Source organism: Salmo salar, chromosome ssa01 (assembly GCF_905237065.1).
Source record: "Salmo salar chromosome ssa01, Ssal_v3.1, whole genome shotgun sequence".
In the NCBI taxonomy this organism is placed as follows: Eukaryota; Metazoa; Chordata; class Actinopteri; order Salmoniformes; family Salmonidae; genus Salmo; species Salmo salar.
In genome coordinates, this window is record NC_059442.1 from 74147039 (window position 1) to 74171463 (window position 24425).

Below are 24425 nucleotides of genomic sequence, written 5' to 3' on the forward strand. Positions count from 1 at the left end.
AGCTGATAAGTCCTCCCACATCGTTTTTATGGCTTTGCTGTAAATCAGTCAACTTAGAGCAGTGCGTTTAAACATACTGTATACAGACAGACACCAACACAAACAGACACCAACACACACACACAGACACTATCAACCCTACCCACATGGAAAGACCAGATGCATTTCAAAAGAGCCTTTGAAGAACAGTTAGTAATTCAGAAATAAACTGTTGGGACTGTTCTACAGACACGAGTTAAGGCAATGTCCAGCAAATCAATTCGGTTCAGTTCCATTTTCGCACACGTTTGCAAAACCTGTGACATTCATTCAATCAATCATGTGTTCTCACAAACAATAGAAGGGTAGATGAGGGCTAAGGTGAGTAAAGACTTCAGTGACTTACAATAGATGGATAGACGAGGGGAGAAGAGATGAGGATCGTCACTCCATTCTCCACCAGCACCCCGACCCAGTTCACCAGAGCCCAGTACTGTAGGTAGTCATGTCCTCCATGCCAGAAACACACAAAGCCAAATGCCAGAGCCGTGGACAGCATCTTCCACAGCAGCCCGTGGTGAGAGCCTCCTAATGGGATGTAAATGTACCTGGGACAGGGAGGGCGACAAAGTCAGCAACCACGGGTAGCATGGACTTCAGAAAGACATTATACACAAACCACATGGCTACCAGGTAACAGAGTATGTGAGTGCAGTTGAGCAGGTTGGAAAGCCCGCTCATTGCTCATAGAGCTCCAGTGCTCCACATCCTTTCCAACCGCTCCGCTAAAAACTGCTACTCACTCAAAAAATAAATACCGCTGCAAATTTACATTTACGTAATTTAGCAGATGCTCTTATCCAGAGCGATTTACAAATTGGTGCATTCACCTTAAGATACCCAGTGGAACAACCACTTTACAACAGTACATCTATATCTTTTTTTGGGGGGGGGGTGCCAGAGCAGCGAACAGTTTTGACTGGGCTGAGCAGGAACTGTGCTTCCGCAGAGGTAGGGGGGCCAGCAGGCCAGAGGTGGATGAACGCAGTGCCCTTGTTTGGGTGCTCGCTCCATTCATTAAAATCAATTTAACCAACACCCATCTACCCTGAACAAAAGTACACAACATGTAAAGTGTTGGTCCCAATAAAATCTAAGAAATGTTCCAATCGCACAAAAAGCTTTTCTTTAAAATGTGTTTACATCCCTGTTAATGAGCATTTCTCCTTTTTCAAGATAATCCATTCACCTGCCAGGTGTGGCATATCAAGAAGCTAATTAAACAGCATGATCATTACACAGGTGCACCTTGTACTGGGGACCATAAAAGGCCTTTCGAAAATGTGCAGCTTCGTCACTCAACGCCACAGATGTCTCAAGTTGAGGGAGCGTGCAATTGGCATGCAGACTGCAGGAATGTCCACCAGAGCTGTTGCCAGATAATTGAATGTTAATTTCTCAAAGAGAAATTTGGCAGGACGTTCAACTGGCCTCACAACCGCAGTCCATGTGTATGGCGTTGTGTGGGCGAGCGGTTTGCTGATGTCAAAGTTGTGAACTGAGTTCCCCATGGTGGCGGTGGGGTTATGGTATGGGCAGGCATAAACTACGGACAACAACCACAATTGCATTTTATCAATGGCAATTTGAATGTACAGAAATACATACTGTGACGAGATCCTGAGGCCCATTGTGAGGCCAATTTCTTTTAAGGTATCTGACCATCAGATACCATCCCAGTCATGTGAAATCCATAGATTAGGGCCTAATTTATTTCAATTTACTAAAATCTTTGACATTGTTTCATGTTGCGTTTATATACTGCTCAAAAAAATAAAGGGAACACTTAAACAACACATCCTAGATCTGAATGAAAGAAAGAATCTTATTAAATACTTTTTTCTTTACATAGTTGAATGTGCCGACAACAAAATCACATAAAAATAATCAATGGAAATCCAATTTATCAACCCATGGAGGTCTGGATTTGGAGTCACACTCAAAATTAAAGTGGAAAACCACACTACAGGCTGATCCAACTTTGATGTAATGTCCTTAAAACAAGTCAAAATGATGCTCAGTAGTGTGTGTGGCCTCCACGTGCCTGTATGACCTCCCTACAACGCCTGGGCATGCTCCTGATGAGGTGGAGGATGGTCTCCTGAGGGATCTCCTCCCAGACCTGGACTAAAGCATCCGCCAACTCCTGGACAGTCTGTGGTGCAACGTGGCGTTGGTGGATGGAGCGAGACATGATGTCCCAGATGTGCTCAATTGGATTCAGGTCTGGGGAACGGGTGGGCCAGTCCATAGCATCAATGCCTTCCTCTTGCAGGAACTGCTGACACACTCCAGCCACATGAGGTCTAGCATTGTCTTGCATTAGGAGGAACCCAGGGCCAACCGCACCAGCATATGGTCTCACAAGGGGTCTGAGGATCTCATCTCAGTACCTAATGGCAGTCAGGCTACCTCTGGCGAGCACATGGAGGGCTGTGTGGCCCCCCAAAGAAATGCCACCCCACACCATGACTGACCCACCACCAAACCGGTCATGCTGGAGGATGTTGCAGGCAGCAGAACGTTCTCCACTGCGTCTCCAGACTCTGTCACGTCTGTCACGTGCTCAGTGTGAACCTGCTTTCATCTGTGAAGAGCACAGGGCGCCAGTGGCGAATTTGCCAGTCTTGGTGTTCCCTGGCAAATGCCAAACGTCCTGCACGGTGTTGGGCTGTAAGCACAACCCCCACCTATGGACGTCGGGCCCTCATACCACCCTCATGGAGTCTGTTTCTGACCGTTTGAGCAGACACATGCACATTTGTGGCCTGCTGGAAGTCATTTTGCAGGGCTCTGGCAGTGCTTCTCCTGCTCCTCCTTGCACAAAGGCGGAGGTAGCGGTCCTGCTGCTGGGTTGTTGCCCTCCTACAGCCTCCTCCACGTCTCCTGATGTACTGGCCTGTCTCCTGGTAGCGCCTCCATGCTCTGGACACTACGCTGACAGACACAGCAAACCTTCTTGCCACAGCTCGCATTGATGTGCCATCCTGGATGAGCTGCACTACCTGAGCCACTTGTGTGGGTTGTAGACTCCGTCTCATGCTACCACTAGAGTGAAAGCACCGCCAGCATTCAAAAGTGACCAAAACATCAGCCAGGAAGCATAGGAACTGAGAAGTGGTCTGTGGTCCCCACCTGCAGAACCACTCCTTTATTGGGGGTGTCTTGCTAATTGCCTATAATTTCCACCTGTTGTCTATTCTATTTGCACAACAGCATGTTAAATTTATTGTCAATCAGTGTTGCTTCCTAAGTGGACAGTTTGATTTCACAGAAGTGTGATTGACTTGGAGTTACATTGTGTTGTTTAAGTGTTCCCTTTATTTTTTTGAGCAGTGTATATTTTTTCAGTATATTTTTGTTACCTCCTGGACCTACCATTTGGTTTTGAAGTATTGCAACCAAACCATAAGATTTGCATGAAAATGATTTTAATAAACAGAAAAAGGTGACTGTAAGAAGCGCTCATCATTTCAAATAGGCTACATGTCATATTAAACAGCATATAAACACTCTAAATAGGTCAGGAGCCAGACAGGTAGCCAAGAAGGAACACAAATGAATTATTTAGACTATATTATTTAAATTACAGAGGCAAGAAAGAGTACAGTTGAAGTCGGAAGTTTACCAACACTTAGGTTGGAGTCATTAAAACTTGTTTTTCAACCACTCTACAAATTTGTTGTTAACAAACTATAGTTTTGGCAAGTCGGTTAGGACATCTACTTTGTGCATGACAGGTAATTTTGCCAACAATTGTTTACAGACAGATTATTTCACTCATAATTCACTGCATCATAATTCCAGTGGGTCAGAAGTTTACATACACGTTGACTGTGCCTTTAAACAGCTTTGAAAATTCCAGAAAATGATGTCATGTATTTAGAAGCTTCTGATAGGCTAATTGACATAGACAATTTGTGGGTAGAACTGAAAAAGCGTGTGCGAGCAAGGAGGCCTACAAACCTGACTCAGTTACACCAGCACTGTCAGGAGGAATGGGCCAAAATTCACCCAACTTATTGTGGGAAGCTTGTGAAAGGCTACCCGAAACGTTTGACCCAGGTTAAACAATTTATAGGCAATGCTACCAAATATTTATTGAGTGTATGTAAACTTCTGACCCACTGAGAATGTGATGAAAGAAATAAAATCTGAAATAAATCATTCTCTACTATTATTCTGACATTTCACATTCTTAAAATAAAGTGGTGATCGTAACTGACCTAAGACAGGGAATTTTTACTAGGATTTAATGTCAAGGATTGTGAAAAACTGAGTTTAAATGTATTTGGCTAAGGTGTATGTAAACTTCCGACTTCAACAGTATGTGAACCCTTTGGAAATACCTGGATTTCTGCTAAATTTGATCTGATCATCTAGGTCACAACAATAGACAAACACAGTCTGCTTAAACTAATAACACACAAACAATTACACGTTTTCATGTCTTTATTGAACACACCATGTAAACATTCACAGTGCAGGGTGGGAAAAGTATGTGAACCCTTGGATTTAATAACTGGTTGACCCTCCTTTGGCAGCAATAACCTCAACCAAATGTTTTCTGTAGTTGCGAATCAGACCTGCACAACAGTCAGGAGGAATTTTGGACCATTCCTCTTTACAAAACTGTTTCAGTTCAGCAATATTCTTGGGATGTCTGGTGTGAACTGCTCTCGAGGTCATGCCACAGCATCTCAATCGGGTTGAGGTCAGGACACTGACTGGGCCACTCCAGAAGGCGCATTTTCTTTTGTTGAAGCCATTCCGTTGATTTACTTCTGTGATTTTGGTCGTTGTCCTGTTGCATCACCCAACTTCTGTTGAGCTTCAATTGGCGGACAGATAGCCTAACACTCTCCTGCAAAATGTCTTGATAAACTTGGGAATTCATTTTTCCGTCGATGATAGCAAGCTGTCCAGATCCTGAGGCAGCAAAGCAGCCCCAAACAACGATGCTCCCTCCATCATACTTTCCTGTTGGGATGAGGTTTTGATGTTGGTGTGCTGTGCCTTTTTCTTTTATCTCCATACATAATGTTGTGTGTTCCTTCCAAACAACTCAACTCACTTTTGCAAACTTCAGACGTGCAGCAAGGTTTTTTTTTGGACAGCAGTGGCTTCTTCTGTGGTGTCCTCCCATGAACACCATTCTTGTTTAGTGTTTTACGTATCGTAGACTCGTCAACAGAGATGTGAGCATGTTCCAGAGATTTCTGTAAGTCTTTAGCTGACACTCTAGGATTCTTCAGGCTCTGATCAGGCCCTACACCCAAACAAGGGCACTCCGTTCATCCACCTCTGGCCTGCTCGCCTCCCTACCTCTGAGGAAGCACAGTTCCCGCTCAGCCCAGTCAAAACTGTTCGCTGCTCTGGCACCCCAATGGTGGAACAAGCTCCCTCACGACGCCAGGACAGCGGAGTCAATCACCACCTTCCGGAGACACCTGAAACCCCACCTCTTCAAGGAATACCTGGGATAGGATAAAGTAATCCTTCTAACCCCCCCTTAAAAGATTTAGATGCACTATTGTAAAGTGGTTGTTCCACTGGATATTATAGGTGAATGCACCAATTTGTAAGTCGCTCTGGATAAGAGCGTCTGCTAAATGACTAAAATGTAAAAAATGTAAAAATGTTCTTAACCTCATTGAGCATTCTGCTCTGTACTCTTGCAGTCTTCTTTGAAGGACAGCCACTCCTAGGGAGAGTAGCAACAGTGCTGAACTTTCTCCATTTATAGACAATTTGTCTTATCGTGGACTGATGAACATCAAGGCTTTTAGAGATACTTTCGTAATCCTTTCCAGCTTTATGCAAGTCAACAATTCTTAATCTTAGGTCCTCTGAGATCTCTTTTGTTTGAGGCATGGTTCACATCAGGCAATGCTTCTCATGAATAGCAAACTCAAATTTTGTGAGTGTTTTTTATAGGGCAACGCAGCTCTAATCAACACCTCCAATCTCATCTCATTGATTGGACTCCAAGTCATTAGCCTACGGGTTCACATACTTTTCACAGCCTACACTGTGAATGTTTAAATTATGTATTCAATATAGACAACAAAATAACAATAATTGGTGTTTTATTAGTTTAAGCATATTTGTCTAATGTTGTGACTTAGATGAAGATCAGATCAAATTTGATGACCAATTTATGTAGAAATCCAGGTAATTCCAAAGGGTTCACATACTTTTTCTTGCCACTGTATGTCAAGGCTATAGCCTCCAAATCAAATACATTGTGACGCATTTGCGAGTGCGACACACTAAGCTGGCAGGGACATCAAGCGCTCAGCAGTTAAACAACATTTCGTTGAATTAAATAATTAGTCAAAAAATTGCACATAGGCTGTGACTTACTAAGAATTCATTACAAATTTAAAAAAGAAACGCCTTATTACGCTCCATCTACATTTTTTGAAACACGAGTTTGGCCAGAGTCTATGGCTGGAGAGCAGGCCAGCTGCGGAGAATACCCTCTCAGAGCTTGCAGAGGCACTGGGGATGCTAAACACCCTTCGGGCTGGGCAAGGATGCGTAGTTGTTTTTTATTTTCTGTCGGAAGGCCTAAAGGATTTTGGGTAAAATAACCTAATCAAAACGGAAAGCTCCTTGAAAGAGGTTATATGCCAGGCCTATCGGGCCAAAATCAATGATAGTATGATATCGTATAGATGAACAAAACTTTTAAGATATCTGATTTTTAGTTTATAAATACTTTGCTACAATGACAGACTTAGCTAGCTACCCACCTTGTTTGTTTCTTTTAGCATGTGGACATACTAAGTAACGTTACACCATCATGCTTTCGGGATACCTGTCTTTTCAGATTCCACAATGATTCTTTAGTTGTGGACACGACATCTTGCTCTTGGTCCTACTCATCTTTGTAAGTCACCTTGATTTTTCACCTGTGTTTTATCAGTTTCTGTATGAAAATATTTAGGGAACTTCATGACAGTAGCTAAAGCAAGTGGCTATAGCAGCACACAAGTAGACTACAAATGCATGCTGGGTCGGGCATGCCCTGAGCTCGTGAAGTGAGCGCTACTGGAATGCTAAAATTGGAGCGGGTGAGAAGGCCAAAGCTCCAGCCTTTGGGAAACTCACTCAAGTCAAATTGGGCACGCTCCACTCCTTGCTTCGCTCCAGCTCTGCTCACATACTCTGCCGGGTAATAAAATCTAAAAAAGTTATTTGCGGTTATTGGGCAGGAAAAAAATAAACACAAAAACATGTGGTTGTTTCGTGGTTCCTAATGATGGACTAGATTTAGGGCCACATATCTGGACATCTAATTTCAAATAGTACAGTACATTGAAATCTGCCATTTCAATGTAAATGCAACATCCACACAAGGGACAACGCCAACATACAATCTACACTCATCAGCCAAACAGTAAGAACATCTTGTGCATAACGAGATCAGGGATGCAGAGACAATTACACTATGATGAATGTGTTTCATAAAAACAATGCCCTACCTCTTTGCCTGCAGAGAGACACCCACTATAATGAATGCTAAACCTCTAAATTGGGAAGGAGGGATTTGTCAGATGTTCTACGGCTATACACAGTCTCTGGGGTACGACGATGGGTAACCGACTGGTTGTGTAAGTATGACGAGTGGTAACACAGAGCAGAGATTCTTGTTCTCCCACACAAATTCCTCTGTTTTTCTACGTATGTATTTCATTGCCAGTCTGAACCGGACTAGCGGAGCTTGACATGCAGCATGGTTCTATTTCTTCTTTGTAGAAACAGTACTAGGTAGCCTTCATGAAAAAGTAATTATTGGAAATTCAAGGCCACACAACAGAGACAGGATAACAAGATTCGCAGGTGTTTGAATCAAACAAGAGAACAGGCGGGTGCCTGGATTGGCAAAAATGTAACAGCATTTTCTTTGTATGTGTTTGTTTTGCAATCTGCTGATGCAGACCTAACCATAGGGTGAGGGATGCAGACCTAACCATAGGGTGAGGGATGCAGACCTAACCATAGGGTGAGGGATGCAGACCTAACCATAGGGTGAGGGATGCAGACCTAACCATAGGGTGAGGGAAACAGACGTAAAGCTACCGAGAGCCTCTTAAAGAAAGAAAGAAAAATAGGGAAAGAGAGCGAAAGAGGTTGAGAAAACGGTTTGAGATTAGAATAGCATAACAAAATCTAGCCTATAAGCATAGAAACATATCACCAACGCAGACTAGCGAGTGTGCTTTTCTTTTCTCAAGCATGTGTGGGGGTGGATTTGTCATCTCTGTGTCCCTTAAACAATTAAAATGACTGTGTTTGGGAGGCTGCCTGTTGTCATCCGCTCTGCTCCTGCGGCGTCTCACTAATCCCTAAGGGAGACAGCGGTCGACCAGGCACCAAATCTTACAACACGCCATCCTATCGTGAACACAGATTATACCATAGCTTTCACACATACACTCAATGTAACACAGCAACACCTGAAGGCACCCAATCTGCCAACCCAGCCCTAAGAAAGATTAGACCTCCCACTTTCAGACAGACACTCACTGTATTGTTAGATCTATACTCTCTGTCATAATCATCCTGTTTGTTCATTGTGCCCCAGACACATTGTTTGCTATTGTTGCTATGCATATTGTTATGGAATAGTTTGGTAGTTGAGTTCTTAAGAGCACAATTAGACACTACACTATCACTTCCAAAACTCCAGCCCCAGGTGGCAGCAGCAACCGGATCAGGTGCTGTGCTCTGCCAGGAAGTCTTGTTAAGTGTTGATTGTGCACAGTGGTGGGCAATTAGAGTAACAGCAGGTGATGGCAGCATGAGAACTTCTAGGCCAGACAGGCCTGCCCACGTTTCTTGGATTATGTGTGTTTGGGATGCAAGCCCTTTTTGTACATGTTATTATTCTTGGTCACCATCAGCTTGAACAACAGTAATTCGCTTGTGCTCGTCAACCAATGGGGTCAAGACAGAGCTAGTTCTGGACCCAAAGTGTATTGTTGCGTACATAGTTTAGCAGATGTTATAGAGGGTGCAGCGAAATGCTTGCTACTAGCTCCAAACAACGCAGTAAAATGTCAAACCTATAGACAAATAACCAAAAATGAACACATTATTTTAAAAACCCAAATAATCTAATTAACAACCCAAATAGCACTGTAACAGTAATCCAAATACAATCTATATGCATCTATACCAGATAAACTTAGACAAGGAATACTAAGAATGATATGTACAGCAGTAGATGCACTACATGACCAAAAGTATGTGGACACTTGCTCATCGAACAGCTCATTCCAAAATCATGGGCATTAATATGGAGTTGGTCCCCTCTTTGCTGTTATAACAGCCTCCACTCTTCTGGGAAGGCTTTCCACTAGATGTTGTAACATTGCTGCAGAGACTTACTTCCATTCAGCAACAAGAGCATTAGTGAAGTCAGGCACTGATGTTGGGCGATTAGGCCTGGCTCGCAGTCGGTGTTCCAATTCATCCCAAAGGTGTTCAATGGAGTTGAGATAAGGGCTCTATGCAGGCCAGTCAAGTTCTTCCACACAGATCGACAAATAATTTGTGTATGGACCTCCCTTTGTGCATGGGGTATTGTCATGCTGAAAAAGGAAAGGGCCTTTCCCAAACTATTGCCACAAAGTTTGAAGCACAGAATCGTCTAGAATGTCATTGTATGCTGTAGCATTAAGATTTCCCTTCACTGGAACTAAGGGGCCTAGACCGAACATTCAGTCAGGTAGCGTTCTCCTGGCATCTGCCAAAATCAGATTTGTCTGTCGGACTGCCAGATGGTGAAGCGTGATTCATCACTCCACAAAACGTGTTTCCAATCCCCCAAAGTCCAATGGCGGCGAGCTTTACACCACTCCAGCCGACGCTTGGCATTGTTCATGGTGAGCTTAGGCTTGTGTGCGGCTGCTCGGCCATGGAAACCCATTTCATAAATCCCGATGAACAGTTATTGTGCTGATGTTGCGTCCAGAGGCAGTTTGGAACCGAGAACAGACAATTTTTACGCGCTTCAGTACTTGGCGGTCCCATTCTGTGAGCTTAATTGTCCTATCACTTTGCAGCTGAGCAGTTGTCACTCCTACACATTTCCACAATAACAGCACTTACAGTTGACCAGGGAAGGTTTAGCAGGGCAAGGTGGCATCCTATGGAAAGGTGGCATCCTATGACGGTGCCACGTTGAAAGTCACTGAGCTCTTCAGTAAGGCCATTCTACTGCCAATGTTTTCTATGGAGATTGCATGGCTGTGTGCTCAATTGTATACACCTGTCAGCAACTGGTGTGGCTGAAATAGCCGAATCCACAAATTTGAAGGGCTATCCACATACTTTTTTTATATATAGTGTATACATTGCATTCAGAAAGTATTCCGCCCCCTTGACTTAATTTAATTGACTTAAAACAATTTTAGGATAAGGCTGTAACATAACAAAATGTATAAAAAGTTAAGGGGGCTGAATACTTCCTAAGTGCACTGTATACACTATATATACAAAAGTATGTGGACAGCCCTGCTAAATACACAAAAGCAGTAATAAACAGATAGGGGGAAAAACGCTGAATGTAGTAACCCCTTCAGTAACGTATTGCCCCTTCATCTTAACGTTAAACGTAAATTGAAATGTCACATCTCTAGACACATCCCTGGTTAAGGAGACTGGTTCCTACAAGGTCCTATGGGCCCTGGTCAAGAGTAGTGCACTAAATAGGGAATAGGATGCCATTTGGTACGCAACCAGTGTGAATAATGACCACTATTTCAGATGGGGAGAGATTTGTCCTGTTATTATTACTAGAGCTCTGTATGGTCTGTGTATGTGTCCCCTGGGGCCCTCGCTAGTATCTCCCCGTGCTGCTGCTTAGACCTGGGTTAAAATAAACAATTTCAAATGCTTTTGCTGAGCTTGACTAAGCTTATCCGTTGCAATGGAATCAACAGCAAAGTCTCAAGTGGAAAGCCTTGCCTGTCTGGCACTCCAGGCAATCTAGGTCATTTTGAAATGATTTCAAATAGTATTTGAACTCAGGTCCGCTACTATCTCACTGTGCTGCTATATCAGAAAGTTAGCTAGCATCCTGCAGCTTAACTGACAGCCTGCTGGGGTGTGTGTGTGTGTGTGTGTGTGTGTGTGTGTGTGTGTGTGCGCGCTGGAGAGCTGCAGTGGAAACATCTGCATCTGAATGATGAGCCTGCATTTTGGGAGCCTTCCTTCAATACAAACGGCAGCGTTTTCCTTTGAAATGCACCGCAAAAAATACATCACAAAAAGAGAGTACATTTACCTGACTAGCTTTGTCACCAAGGTTAACATGTTCCCGAAATGTGTAATAAAACTTAATCAATCACCTTTAATAGAGCAATGAGATCTATAAAGGGTACTGTCCCTTCCTTTTATTTAGTCTTGTTTAACAGCTGTGCACTGGTTGAAACACCCCATCACTTGTTCTAAGCTTTTACATGCTTTCCAAGATCCCTCAGGTGGGCTGAGGCTATTTGCATGGCGACAACGTTAAAAGCTACCGTCTGTGATTGGTACATACAATTTTGGTCTTTAAAATGTATGATATCCAGTATACCCACTGATAATCGAATCCCAGATTGTAGCATTAAGAGAGCTGATGAAGCCTTATAGTGGTGTATGAGTGGAGACGATGGCGACAATGCAACAGGCAGCCTACGTGGGAGAGAAGACAGCCATTTGAATGCCTTAAGAGAGCTGAGGAACAGGACCTTTAACACATGCAGGGATGCTACAGACAATTAAAGCGGATTTAAAACTGCATTAGAACTACTTCAGCACCACTTTGGCGAGCTGGGGACGTGGGCATTGTGCATATAATTTGGTGTTGACAACGGTGAGCCGAGCATCACAATCAGAAAACATTTCATCAGAAGAAACCTTTAAGAGTGCTTTAAAAAAGGTGGGGAATATAAAGGAAGAGGGAAACCGCTACAGATGGACATTGTATCAGTGTTCAGAGCTGGAGGGTACCTAACTTCCATTCTAAAATGGATATGGATAATAATGATGGTCATGGATAACTTTTATATAGTGTTATTACAAGTGTTCAAAGCATTTTACCTATACAGTTTAAGTCGGAAGTTTACATACACTTAGGTTGGAGTCATTAAAACTAGTTTTTCAACCACTCCACAAATTTCTTGTTAACAAACTATAGTTTTGGCAAGTCGGTTAGGACATCTTCTTTGTGCGTCACACAAGTACTTTTTCCAACAATTGTTTACAGACAAATTATTTAATTTAAAATTAATTGTATCACAATTCCAGTGGGTCAGAAGTTTACATACACGAAGTTGACTGTGCCTTTAAACAGCTTGTAAAATTCCAGAAAATGATGCCATGGCTCAAGGAAGAAGCCACTGCTCCAAAACCGCCATAAAAAAGCCAGACTATGGTTTGTAACTGCACATGGGGACAAAGATCGTACTTTTTGGAGAAATGTCCTCTGGTCTGATGAAACAAAAACCGTTTGGCCATAATGACCATCGTTATGTTTGGAGGAAAAAGGGGGAGGGTTGCAAGCTGAAGAACACCATCACCAACCGTGAAGCACGGGGGTGGAAGCATCATGCTGTGGGGGTGCTTCGCTGCAGGAGGGACTGGTGCACTTCACAAAATAGATGGCATCGTGAGGGAGGACTATTGTGTGGATATATTGAAGCAACATCTCAAGACATCAGTCAGGAAGTTAAAGCTTGGTCGCAAATGGGTCTTCCAAATGGACAATGACCCCAAGCATACTTCCAAAGTTGTGGCAAAATGGCTTAAGGACATCAAAGTCAAGGTATTGGAGTGGCCATCACAAAGCCCTGACCTCAATCCTATAGAACATTTGTAGGCAGAACTGAAAAAGCATGTGCGAGGAAGCAGGCCTACAAACATGACTCAGTTACACCAGCTCTGTCAGGAGGAATGGGCCAAAATTCACCCAACTTATTGTGGGAAGCTTGTGGAAGGCTACCCGAAACGTTTGACCCAAGTTAAGCAATTTAAAGGCAATGCTACCAATTACTAATTGAGTGTATGTAAACTTCTGACCCACTGGGAATGTGATGAAAGAAATAAAAGCTGAAATAAATCTCTACTATTATTCTGACATTTCACATTCTTAAAATAAAGTGGTGATCCTAACTGACCTAAAATAGGGACTTTTTACTAGGATTAAATGTCAGGAATTGTGAAAAACGGAGTGTATGTAAGGTGTATGTAAACTTCCAACTTTAGGAATTATACGTTGAACAAAAATATAAACATGAAACAATTTCAAAAATGTTACAAGTTCATATAAGGAAATCAGTCAATTGAAATAAATTCATTAGGCCCTAATCTAGGGATTTTACATGACTGGGAATAGAGATATGCATCTGTTCGTCACAGATTTAAAAAAACAATTAGGGGCGTAGATCAGAAAACCAGTCAGTATCTGGTGTGACCACCATTTGTCTCATGCAGCACGACACATCTCCTTCGCATAGAGTTGATCAGGCTGTTGATTGTGGCCTGTGGAATGTTGTTCTACTCTTCAATGGTTGTGCGTAGTTTCTGGATATTGGCGAGAACTGGAACACGCTGCTGTACATGTCAATCCAGAGAATTCCAAAAATGAGTTTGCAGGCCGTGGAAAAACTGGTACATTTTCAGCTTCCAGGAATTATGTACAGATCCTTGCGACATGGTGCTGTGCATTATCATACTGAAACATGATGTATTGCATGACAATGGGCCTCAGGATCTCATCACGGTATCTCTGTGCATTCAAATTGAAATAGATAAAATGCAATTGTTTGTTGTCCGTAGTTTATGCTTGCCCATACGATAACCCCACCACCACCACGGGGCACTCTGTTTACAACGTTGACATCAGCAAACCGCTCGTCCACACAACACCATGCCATACACGCTTTCTGCCATCTGCCCGGTTGAGTTGAAACCGGGATACATCCGTTAAGATCACACTTCTCCAGCGTGTCGGTTACAACGCCGAACTGCAGTCAGGTCAAGACCCAGGTGAGGAAGACGAGCACGCAGATGAGCTTGCCTTAGACGGTTTCTGACAATTTGTGCAGAAATTCTTTGGTTGGTAAACCCAGTTTCATCAGCTGTCCAGGTGGCTGGTCTCAGACAATCCCGCAGGTGAATAAGCCCGATGTGGAGGTCCAAGGCTGGCATGGTAAGACGTCGTCTGCGGTTGTGAGGCCAGTTGGACATACTGCCAAATTCTCTAAAACGACGTTTGAGGCGGCTTATGGTAGAGAAATTAACATTCAATTCTCTGTCAACAGCTCTAGTGGACATTCCTGCAGTCAGCATGCCAATTGCACGCTCCCTCAAAACTTGAGACATATGTGGCATTGTGTTTTAGAGTGGCCTTTTATTGTCCCCAGCACAAGGTGCACCTGCGTAATGATCATGCTGTTTAATCAGCTTCTTGATATACCACACCTGTCAGGATGGATGGATTATCTTGGTAAAGGAGAAACGATCACTAACAGGGATGTAAACAAATTTGTGCACAAAATCAGAGAAATAAGCTTTTTCTGTGAATTAAACATTTCTGGGATCATTTATTTCAGCTCATGAAACATTGGACCAACACTTTACATGTTGCATTTATATTTTTGTTCAGTATATAATTCAAAGCATTGTATGTAATGGCAGAGACCATGACTGCATTCTTAGAGCACAATAATGCTTTATCTCTAGTCACTGGTTTTGATTGAATTGGGCAGGAAAACACAGAACAGGTCTATTCCTGCAGAAAAAAATAAATTTTCAATCGAGACCTCCGATTGAAAATATATAGGTTAGTCCAGGACTAGCCTTAATCTTGGTCCAGGAACCTGGCCCTTCAAGTTCAGGTTGATGGATCTCTTCACTGGGGACATTATGGCAGGTGACGGACCTGATAATGATGGTGTGGTAACCCAAGGTGAAGAACCTTTTTCCAAATGCAATCACCAAATCCGAGCATGGAGCCCAAACTAACACATTCAGAGCTTATTGTCCATCATTAAAAACACAGAAAAACTAAAAGTAGAAATTAACACAGATTCATTATGCATGTGTTTTATATGCGCATATTCAAAGAGATGAGCATTTTTCGAACAAAGCAAAAAATACAAAAAAATATGCCACACAAGTGGTTCACCTGTGATGGCAATACACAGCGTAATAATGAATACATGCAAATACAGCAGTGGATCAAACATCTTTTGTTTGCTGGAGATCCACATTGGCACAAGCCTATGTAGGTAGTAATGACGTGTGTTTTTGTACAGGGAATTTTACTGAGCTCTTGAATATTCAACAATGAATGTGCTCACAGGAGTACAAACAGCGCTTCCCAGATGTACACGGACACATATTTAATAGAGGAACTCAAAGACCATATTTCTATGATGCTTTCGTTGTGTGGGGGGGGGGGAATCTTCCTACTGATTCAGCACAATGATTGTGAAAATGAATCTCATGTAAGTAAGGTATGTGTTTGAATCTTTTCGAACCAAGCTGAGCACCCACAAACTGCAGTTTAAAGTAACAAAATAAAAGAATTGTACAGTATCTGAGGTAGTTAATTAAAAATATATATATGCCTCCAAGGTACACTTTGTTAACTTCACTTGGTTATGTACCGCTTCCTCTCTGAACATTAGGGACAAGTAGGAAAGGACAATCCACAAAGACAAAAACCGCCAACATTGTTTTTGAACAGAGATACTAATTGAACACAGGTTGGTTATTATTGTTTTACAGGTTCTACCCTGAGCCCCGCAGTCGCTGTTCACACATACAATGCAAACACAATATTTTACAATACTTTGTTTTGCCCAACAGCGCCACCATGCGGCCAAACTGAACCATACTCTACAGGTTAGCTACACTCATCCCGAGCAAGTGTGACAACCATAATCACTCAGTCAAACAGATCAAAAGATAGTAGGATCATGTGCCCGGTATAGCGCCACCACATGGTTGATCAGAATGTGCTTGCATATGTTGTCTTGACAACGTTTGGAACATGTGTATTACGTTTTGTTACAATACAAATATCTGTGTGTGATTTATGTGTGTTTATGTGCCAGACCACGCCCAAGTGAATGTTTATTGGTTAGTAGCAGCCATGTTATTTGAGATGCTAGCCTAGAAAATATTGTGTTGAGAGACCTTGATCTATAGATGCTATCTATATACACTGCTCAAAAAAATAAAGGGAACACTTAAACAACACAATGTAACGCCAAGTCAATCACACTTCTGTGAAATCAAACTGTCCACTTAGGAAGCAACACTGATTGACAATAAATTTCACATGCTGTTGTGCAAATGGAATAGACAACAGGTGGAAATTATAGGCAATTAGCAAGACACCCCCAATAAAGGAGTGGTTCTGCAGGTGGGGACCACAGACCACTTCTCAGTTCCTATGCTTCCTGGCTGATGTTTTGGTCACTTTTGAATGCTGGCGGTGCTTTCACTCTAGTGGAAGCATGAGACGGAGTCTACAACCCACACAAGTGGCTCAGGTAGTGCAGCTCATCCAGGATGGCACATCAATGCGAGCTGTGGCAAGAAGGTTTGCTGTGCCTGTCAGCGTAGTGTCCAGAGCATGGAGGCGCTACCAGGAGACAGGCCAGTACATCAGGAGACGTGGAGGAGGCCATAGGAGGGCAACAACCCAGCAGCAGGACCGCTACCTCCGCCTTTGTGCAAGGAGGAGCAGGAGGAGCACTGCCAGAGCCCTGCAAAATGACCTCCAGCAGGCCACAAATGGGCATGTGTCTGCTCAAACGGTCAGAAACAGACTCCATGAGGGTGGTATGAGGGCCCGACGTCCACAGGTGGGGGTTGTGCTTACAGCCCAACACCGTGCAGGACGTTTGGCATTTGCCAGAGAACACCAAGATTGGCAAATTCGCCACTGGCGCCCTGTGCCCTTCACAGATGAAAGCAGGTTCACACTGAGCACATGTGACAGACGTGACAGAGTCTGGAGACGCCGTGGAGAACGTTCTGCTGCCTGCAACATCCTCCAGCATGACCGGTTTGGCGGTGGGTCAGTCATGGTATGGGGTGGCATTTCTTTGGGGGGCCGCACAGCCCTCCATGTGCTCGCCAGAGGTAGCCTGACTGCCATTAGGTACCGAGATGAGATCCTCAGACCCCTTGTGAGACCATATGCTGGTGTGGTTGGCCCTGGGTTCCTCATAATGCAAGACAATGCTAGACCTCATGTGGCTGGAGTGTGTCAGCAGTTCCTGCAAGAGGAAGGCATTGATGCTATGGACTGGCCCGCCCGTTCCCCAGACCTGAAGCCAATTGAGCACATCTGGGACATCATGTCTCGCTCCATCCACCAACGCCACGTTGCACCACAGACTGTCCAGGAGTTGGCAGATGCTTTAGTCCAGGTCTGGGAGGAGATCCCTCAGGAGACCATCCGCCACCTCATCAGGAGCATGCCCGGGCGTTGTAGGGAGGTCATACAGGCACGTGGAGGCCACACACACTACTGAGCCTCATTTTGACTTGTTTTAAGGACATTACATCAAAGTTGGATCAGCCTGTAGTGTGGTTTTCCACTTTAATTTTGAGTGTGACTCCAAATCTAGACTGCCATGGGTTGATAAAATGGATTTCCATTGATTATTTTTGTGTGATTTTGTTGTCAGCACATTCAATTATGTAAAGAAAAAAGTATTTAATAAGATTATTTCATTCATTCAGATCTAGGATGTGTTATTTTAGTGTTATTTTAGGGCCTATGTATCGAATTCCATGACGGTCAAACAGGGTGAACGGTGTGACCTTTCAAAGACTGCACTTTCAATTGCTTGTTATAGTGCTACCATCTGGCCAATTAGCATGGCATTGCATGAGAGGGTGTAGCCCATGGGCCTTTACCATCATGCCAAGTTGCACCCTCCTAGGCCTTATGGGAATTTTCATTTTTCACCACATCCACGGAGAACCGAAATAATTAAGGCCAACAAATACAATAGGGTTTCACCCAGTTTCGCTGCTTGAACCCCTAATAAATTTAAAAGGCTTGAAGGAAAAACACTTTCATTTCATACCACAGTTTTTCAAATTCACTTTCCCACCTATGTTAATTTGAAACATACTGATGTTGCAGGAAGGCATCAAAACCATATATTCCAATTGTGTTGCATTTTTCCAATCCTGTGGTAACAAATTTCTACACATACAGTTGAAGTCGGAAGTTTACATACACCTTAGCCAAATACATTTAAACTCCGTTTTTCACAATTCCTGACATTTAATCCTAGTAAAAATTTCCTGGCTCAGGTCAGTTAGGATCACCACTTTATTTTAAGAATGTGAAATGTCCGAATATTGGTTGAGAGAATGATTCATTTCAGCTTTTATTTATTTCATCACATTCCCAGTGAGTCAGAAGTTTACATACACTCAATTAGTATTTGGTAGCATTGCCTTTAAATTGCTTAACTTGGGTCAAACGTTTCGGGTAGCCTTCCACAATAAGTTGGGTGAATTTTGGCCCATTCCTCCTGACAGAGCTTGTGTAACTGAGTCAGGTTTGTACGCACACACTTTTTCAGTTCTGCCCACACATTTTGCCACAACTTTGGAAGTATGCTTGGGATCATTGTCCATTTGGAAGACCCATTTGCGACCAAGCTTTAACTTCCTGACTGATGTCTTGAGATGTTGCTTCAATATATCAACAAAATTGTCCTTCCTCATGACGCCATCTATTTTGTGAAGTGCACCAGTCCCTCCTGCAGTAAAGCACCCCCACAACATGATGCTGCCACCTCCGTGCTTCACGGTTGGGATGGTGTTCTTCGGCTTGCAAGCGTCCCCCTTTTTCCACAACACATAAACATAGCAAACATAACGATGGTCATTATGGCTAAACAGTTCTATTTTTGTTCCACCAGAGGACATTTCTCCAAAAAGTATGATCTTTGTCCCCATGTGCAGTTGCAAACCGTAGTCTGGCGTTTCTATGGCGGTTTTGGAGCAGTGGCTTCTTCCATGCTGAGCGGCCTTTCAGGTTATGTCGATATAGGACTCATTTACTGTGGATATAGATACTTTTGTACCTGCTTCCTCCAGCATCTTCACAAGGTCCTTTGCTGTTGTTCTGGGATTGACTTGCACTTTTCACACCAAAGTACAAAGAATGCGTCTGTTTCTTAGTGAGTTATAAGTGAAATAATCTGTTTGTAAACAATTGTTGGAAAAATTACTTGTGTCATGAACAAAGTAGATGTCCTAACCGACTTGCCAAAACTATAGTTTGTTAACAAGAAATTTGTGGAGCGGTTGAAAAACGTCTACGCAATTGTCAATCCTTTGGTATAGCATTTCTAACACAATTGCTCTTAATTTGTCTATATAGGTTTTTCCTATTTAAAATTATCATACACATTTTTAGGAAATGTTGAAAATGAGTCTCACCTGATTAGCCAGTGATACAGCCCGACGTCAAAGTGTCTGGAAAACAAGATATATTCACATTAAGGAGGGTGGTGAATTCTTTGATATACACATTTTACCAATTTGGTTACCATGTCTGTCAGTTTATTGAAATGAAAGTACACAACTACCAATGAAATAAAACATCTGTTTTATTATTACTTTTAACTGTTTCTCGTGATCTGTCATCCCGTCTCCACAGTCCTACATGTTTCTGTTTCAACAGGTGCACAGTGAGAGAAGAGAAAAGAAAGTTGGGATCATGGCAGTATTTTGCCCCAGCATTTCATATTTCTGTAGATTTAGTCCAAAGCCAAAATTTCAAGAACAATATGAAAGGAGGATTTCTTGGTGTTTAATATGATTTCTCTCCTTTTTTATCTGCTGAAAATGAAAATAGGGACGAATGAAGGCTCAACTTTCCATATTATTTGGTTTTTCACGTTACACTGAGTATACAAAACATTAAGAACACCTGCTCTTTCCATGACAGACTGGCCAGGTGAATCCAGGTGAAAGCTATGATCCCTTATTGATGTCACTTGTTAAATCAACTTCAAATCAGTTTAGATGAAGGGGAGGAGACAGGTTAAAGAAGGATTTTTAAGTCTTGATTCATGGATTGTGTATGTGTGCCTAGGACCGTACCTGTCATGAAATTTTGTCAGCCCGTTATTGTCATGCAAAAGACTGCCGGTCTCACGGTAATTGATCATTAACTAACATAAACATGTTTGGCATCTCCAGGCCTCCACACATACAAGCCTCTGATGCTCACCTTTGGAACAACTACATAAAAAAAAGTATAATAAATAATTTAATATACACCATCACAATAAATCCATTATTTATTTTAGTCAGGTCTAAAGAAGTATTATGATATGAATTAAATGTATTTCAGAGGAACAAAATATGAGTTGGCCTAATGTAGGCCTATGCTATCTGGCTATGCTGTGTGCCATAGGTTGTAGGCTTGTTCTTGCTTCTGAGTCCCGTGTCATTTTATTTTATATGATTTTATAGCAAGAAGAAAATAACTGAACTTGGCTGAATAAAATAGAAAGGATAATTTTTCCATTATGGAGCGAACGTGCATATGAAGTGGCAGGTTGAGCTTAAAAGTGATCATTTGAAACAGGTGCAATATGCTAGATTTAGAGTTATTTAGCAACTTTAGTTGTGAATGATACAAACCTTAGTATGTCTTACAAATCAAAATATATATGGCTGCATGATGTGACTATAGGCTATGGATGATTTGAGAAAGTACCAGAAAAAGCTTGTGCTCTGTTCCTTGCCTCAGGCTGCACAGCTGTTCTCGAATCAAGAGATCATATTTTCACCCATCAGACTATTCTCAATTTAATATTGTCTTCACTAATATGTAACATTTGTTTCAATTTAGACTGGCCCATTATCAAATATGCAGGAACGGTGAAAAAAGACGTAATCTTTATGCACTCGAATAGTGAATGGAGGCTGCGTGATTTCCCGCCGATCAGTTTTGAAGGCTAATTCAAACATCTCAGTTGATGAGACAGGTCCTACAGGCCTTAGTTTTGTCGCACCTAGACTACTGCTCAGCGGTGTGGTCATGTGCAGCAAAGAATTACATGGGTAAATTGCAGTTGGTCCAGAACAAAGCAGCTCATATTGCACTTAGATGTACACAGAAGAAAAGTGTCAGTAAAATGCATGTCAGTCTCTCTTGGCTCAAAGTTGAGGAGAGATCGACTGCATCACTATTGGTCTTTCTGCGTGGTATTGACGTGTTGAAGGTACCGAACTGTCTGTTCAAGCAGTTGACAAACAGTTCAGACACACAACACATGCAACCAGAGGTCTCTTCACAGTCCCCAGGTCCAGAACAGAGGCTGGGAAAGGCACAGTATTAAATAGAGCCACGACTACATGGAACTCTGCCATCCCAGGTAACTCAAGCTAGCGATAGACAGTTAAAAAAACAGATAAAAGAACACTGCACAAAGGGGACTGTGAAGAGACGCAGCCATTTTATATACTGTATCTTGTATTGTAATTTGCACTGTACTAAGTATTAGACCTAGATAGTATATATATGTACTGATATGTAGGCTGTGACATTTAAAATGTATTCCAGTCCTTGACTAATGTTCTGTACTATGTATTAGACCTAGATAGTGTGCATGTACTGATATGTAGGCTGTGTGTGACGTTTTAAATGTATTCCAGTCCTTGACTAATAATGGTCTGTACTATGTATTATGTCATGTTACATGTGGACCCAAGGAAAAGTAGCTGCTGCTTTTGAAGCAGTGAATGGGGATTCTAATAACTACCAAATACTGTTTTGATGATAAGTGCTTGATGTGATTTTCAATTTCATTTGCATTGATGTCAAAGTGGTTAGAGGGACAATAGAGTCCTGAGTACCAGGCCATTAGGACCGGATGTTCAGATGGAGAGGGTACAACTCAATAGGATTGTATCTAGTGTCAGTCTGACACATATCAAACATTCATAGATATGTGAGGCGTGCTTGACTCGTGACTCACACTGGCCCAGCCCAGTCACAAGCACACTCACACGCACACAGTTGGAGCCAGTTGAAAGTGAATCCAGTAGTCTGTTTGATGTTAGTGTGACTGACCCGAGGCCCTCTAGATAATCCTTGCCTCTCGGTTACGGACTCAATATTACTACTGTTATCTCACAGTGAACAACCAATAGCAGTCTTCTGGTCCCACTGGCATAAAAACTATTTTATGTCATTAAACAGGCACTCTTTAAAGCCCACTTTAAACGAATTCTCACACTTTATTTGGATAGTCCAGATTTGTAGATGCTATACAGATAGTCATACTATCAACAAACTGTCTGTTAATAAGCAAATGCTTGCTAAGGTTAAGGTTAGATTTACAGTCGTGGCCAAAAGTTTTGAGAATGACACAAATATAAATTTTCACAAAGTTTGCTGCTTCAGTGTCTTTAGATATTTTTGTCAGATGTCACTATGGAATACTGAAGTATAATTACAAGCATTTCATCCACTATGGAACACTGAAGTATAATTACAAGCATTTCATAAGTGTCAAAGGCTTTTATTGACAATTACAGGAAGTTGATGCAAAGAGTCAATATTTGCGGTGTTGACCCTTCTTTTTCAAGACCTCTGCAATCCGCCCTGTCAATTAACTTCTGGGCCACATTCTGACTGATGGCAGCCCATTCTTGCATAATCAATGCTTGGAGTTTGTCAGAATTTGTGGGTTTTTGTTTGTCCACCCGCCTCTTGAGGATTGACCACAAGTTCTCAATGGGATTAAGGTCTGGGGAGTTTCCTGGCCATGGACCCAAAATATCGGTGTTTTGTTCCCCAAGCCACTTAGTTATCACTTTTACCTTATGGCAAGGTGCTCCATCATGCTGGAAAAGGCATTGTTCGTCACCAAACTGTTCCTGGATGGTTGGGAGAAGTTGCTCTCGGAGGATGTGTTGGTACCATTCTTTATTCATGGCTGTGTTCTTACGTAAAATTGTGAGTGAGCCCACTACCAGAAGCAACCCCACACATGAATGGTCTCAGGATGCTTTACTGTTGGCATGACACAGGACTGATGGTAGCGCTCACCTTGTCTTCTCCGGAGCTTTTCCGGATGCTCCAAACAATTGGAAAGGGGATTCATCAGAGAAAATGACTTTACCCCAGTCCTCAGCAGTCCAGTCCCTGTACCTTCTGCAGAATATCAGTCTGTTTCTGATGTTTTTCCTGGAGAGAAGTGGCTTCTTTGCTGCCCTTCTTGACACCAGGCCATCCTCCAAAAGTCTTCGCCTCACTGTGCGTGCAGATGAACTCACACCTGCCTGCTGCCATTCCTGAGCAAGCTCTGTGCTGGTGGTGCCCCGATCCCGCAGCTGAATCAACTTTTGGAGACGGTCCTGGCGCTTGCTGGACTTTCTTGGGCGGCCTGAAGCCTTCTTCCCAACAATTGAACCGCTCTCCTTGAAGTTCTTGATGATCCAATAAATGGTTGATTTAGGTGCAATCTTACTGGCAGCAATATCCTTGCCTGTGAAGCACTTTTTGTGCAAAGCAATGATGACGGCACGTGTTTCCTTGCAGTTAACCATGATTGACAGAGGAAGAACAATGATTCCAAGCACCACCCTCCTTTTGAAGCTTCCAGTCTGTTATTCAAACTCAATCAGCATGACAGAGTGATCTACAGCCTTGTCCTCGTCAACACTCACACCTGTGTTAACGAGAATCACTGACATGATGTCAGCTGGTCCTTTTGTGGCAGGGCTGAAATGCAGTGGAAATGTTTTTGGGGATTCAGTTCATTTGCATGGCAAAGGGGGACTTTGCAATTAATTGCAATTCATCTGGTCACTCATCATAACATTCTGGAGTATCTGCAAATTGCCATTATACAAACTGAGGCAGCAGACTTTGTGAAAATTTATATTTGTGTCATTCTCAAAACTTTTGTCCATAACTGTAGAGTAAGGGTTAGTAGATGGACTATGAGTAACATTTCAACTATAGTCTGAAGAGCATCTACAAATGGACTATCCAAATAGTATTACCAAACAAACAACTTAAGGCCATTTATAACCCTTAATAGCCTTCATAAAGCCTTTATATGGTCTATATCTATGTATTTTTAAGCCTTGAGACAATTGAGACATGGATTGTGTGTGTGTCAATTTGTGTCTTTGAACGGGGTATGGTAGTAGGTGCGAGGTGCACAGGTTTGAGTGTGTCAAGAACTCCAATGCTCAATTGTTTCCCGTGGGTAACAACAATGGTCCACCACCCAAAGGACATCCAGCCAACTTGACACAACTGTTTTTTTGTTTTTTTAACCTTTATTTAGCTATGCAAGTCAGTTAAGAACAAA

General features: G+C 42.5%; 1 protein-coding gene across 1 annotated transcript in view; it reads right to left on the reverse strand.

The window, feature by feature from the left end:
* hhat (hedgehog acyltransferase) overlaps positions 1-24425 on the reverse strand; it is a 113069-nt gene that overhangs the window by 33974 nt on the left and 54670 nt on the right. Inside the window, exons 9-10 of the mRNA XM_045722118.1 lie at positions 19525-19560; positions 386-587 (exon numbers count right to left, since the gene is read on the reverse strand). Of these exons, the coding sequence (XP_045578074.1) occupies positions 386-587; positions 19525-19560 (238 nt within the window). The remainder of the gene's footprint in view (positions 1-385; positions 588-19524; positions 19561-24425) is intronic.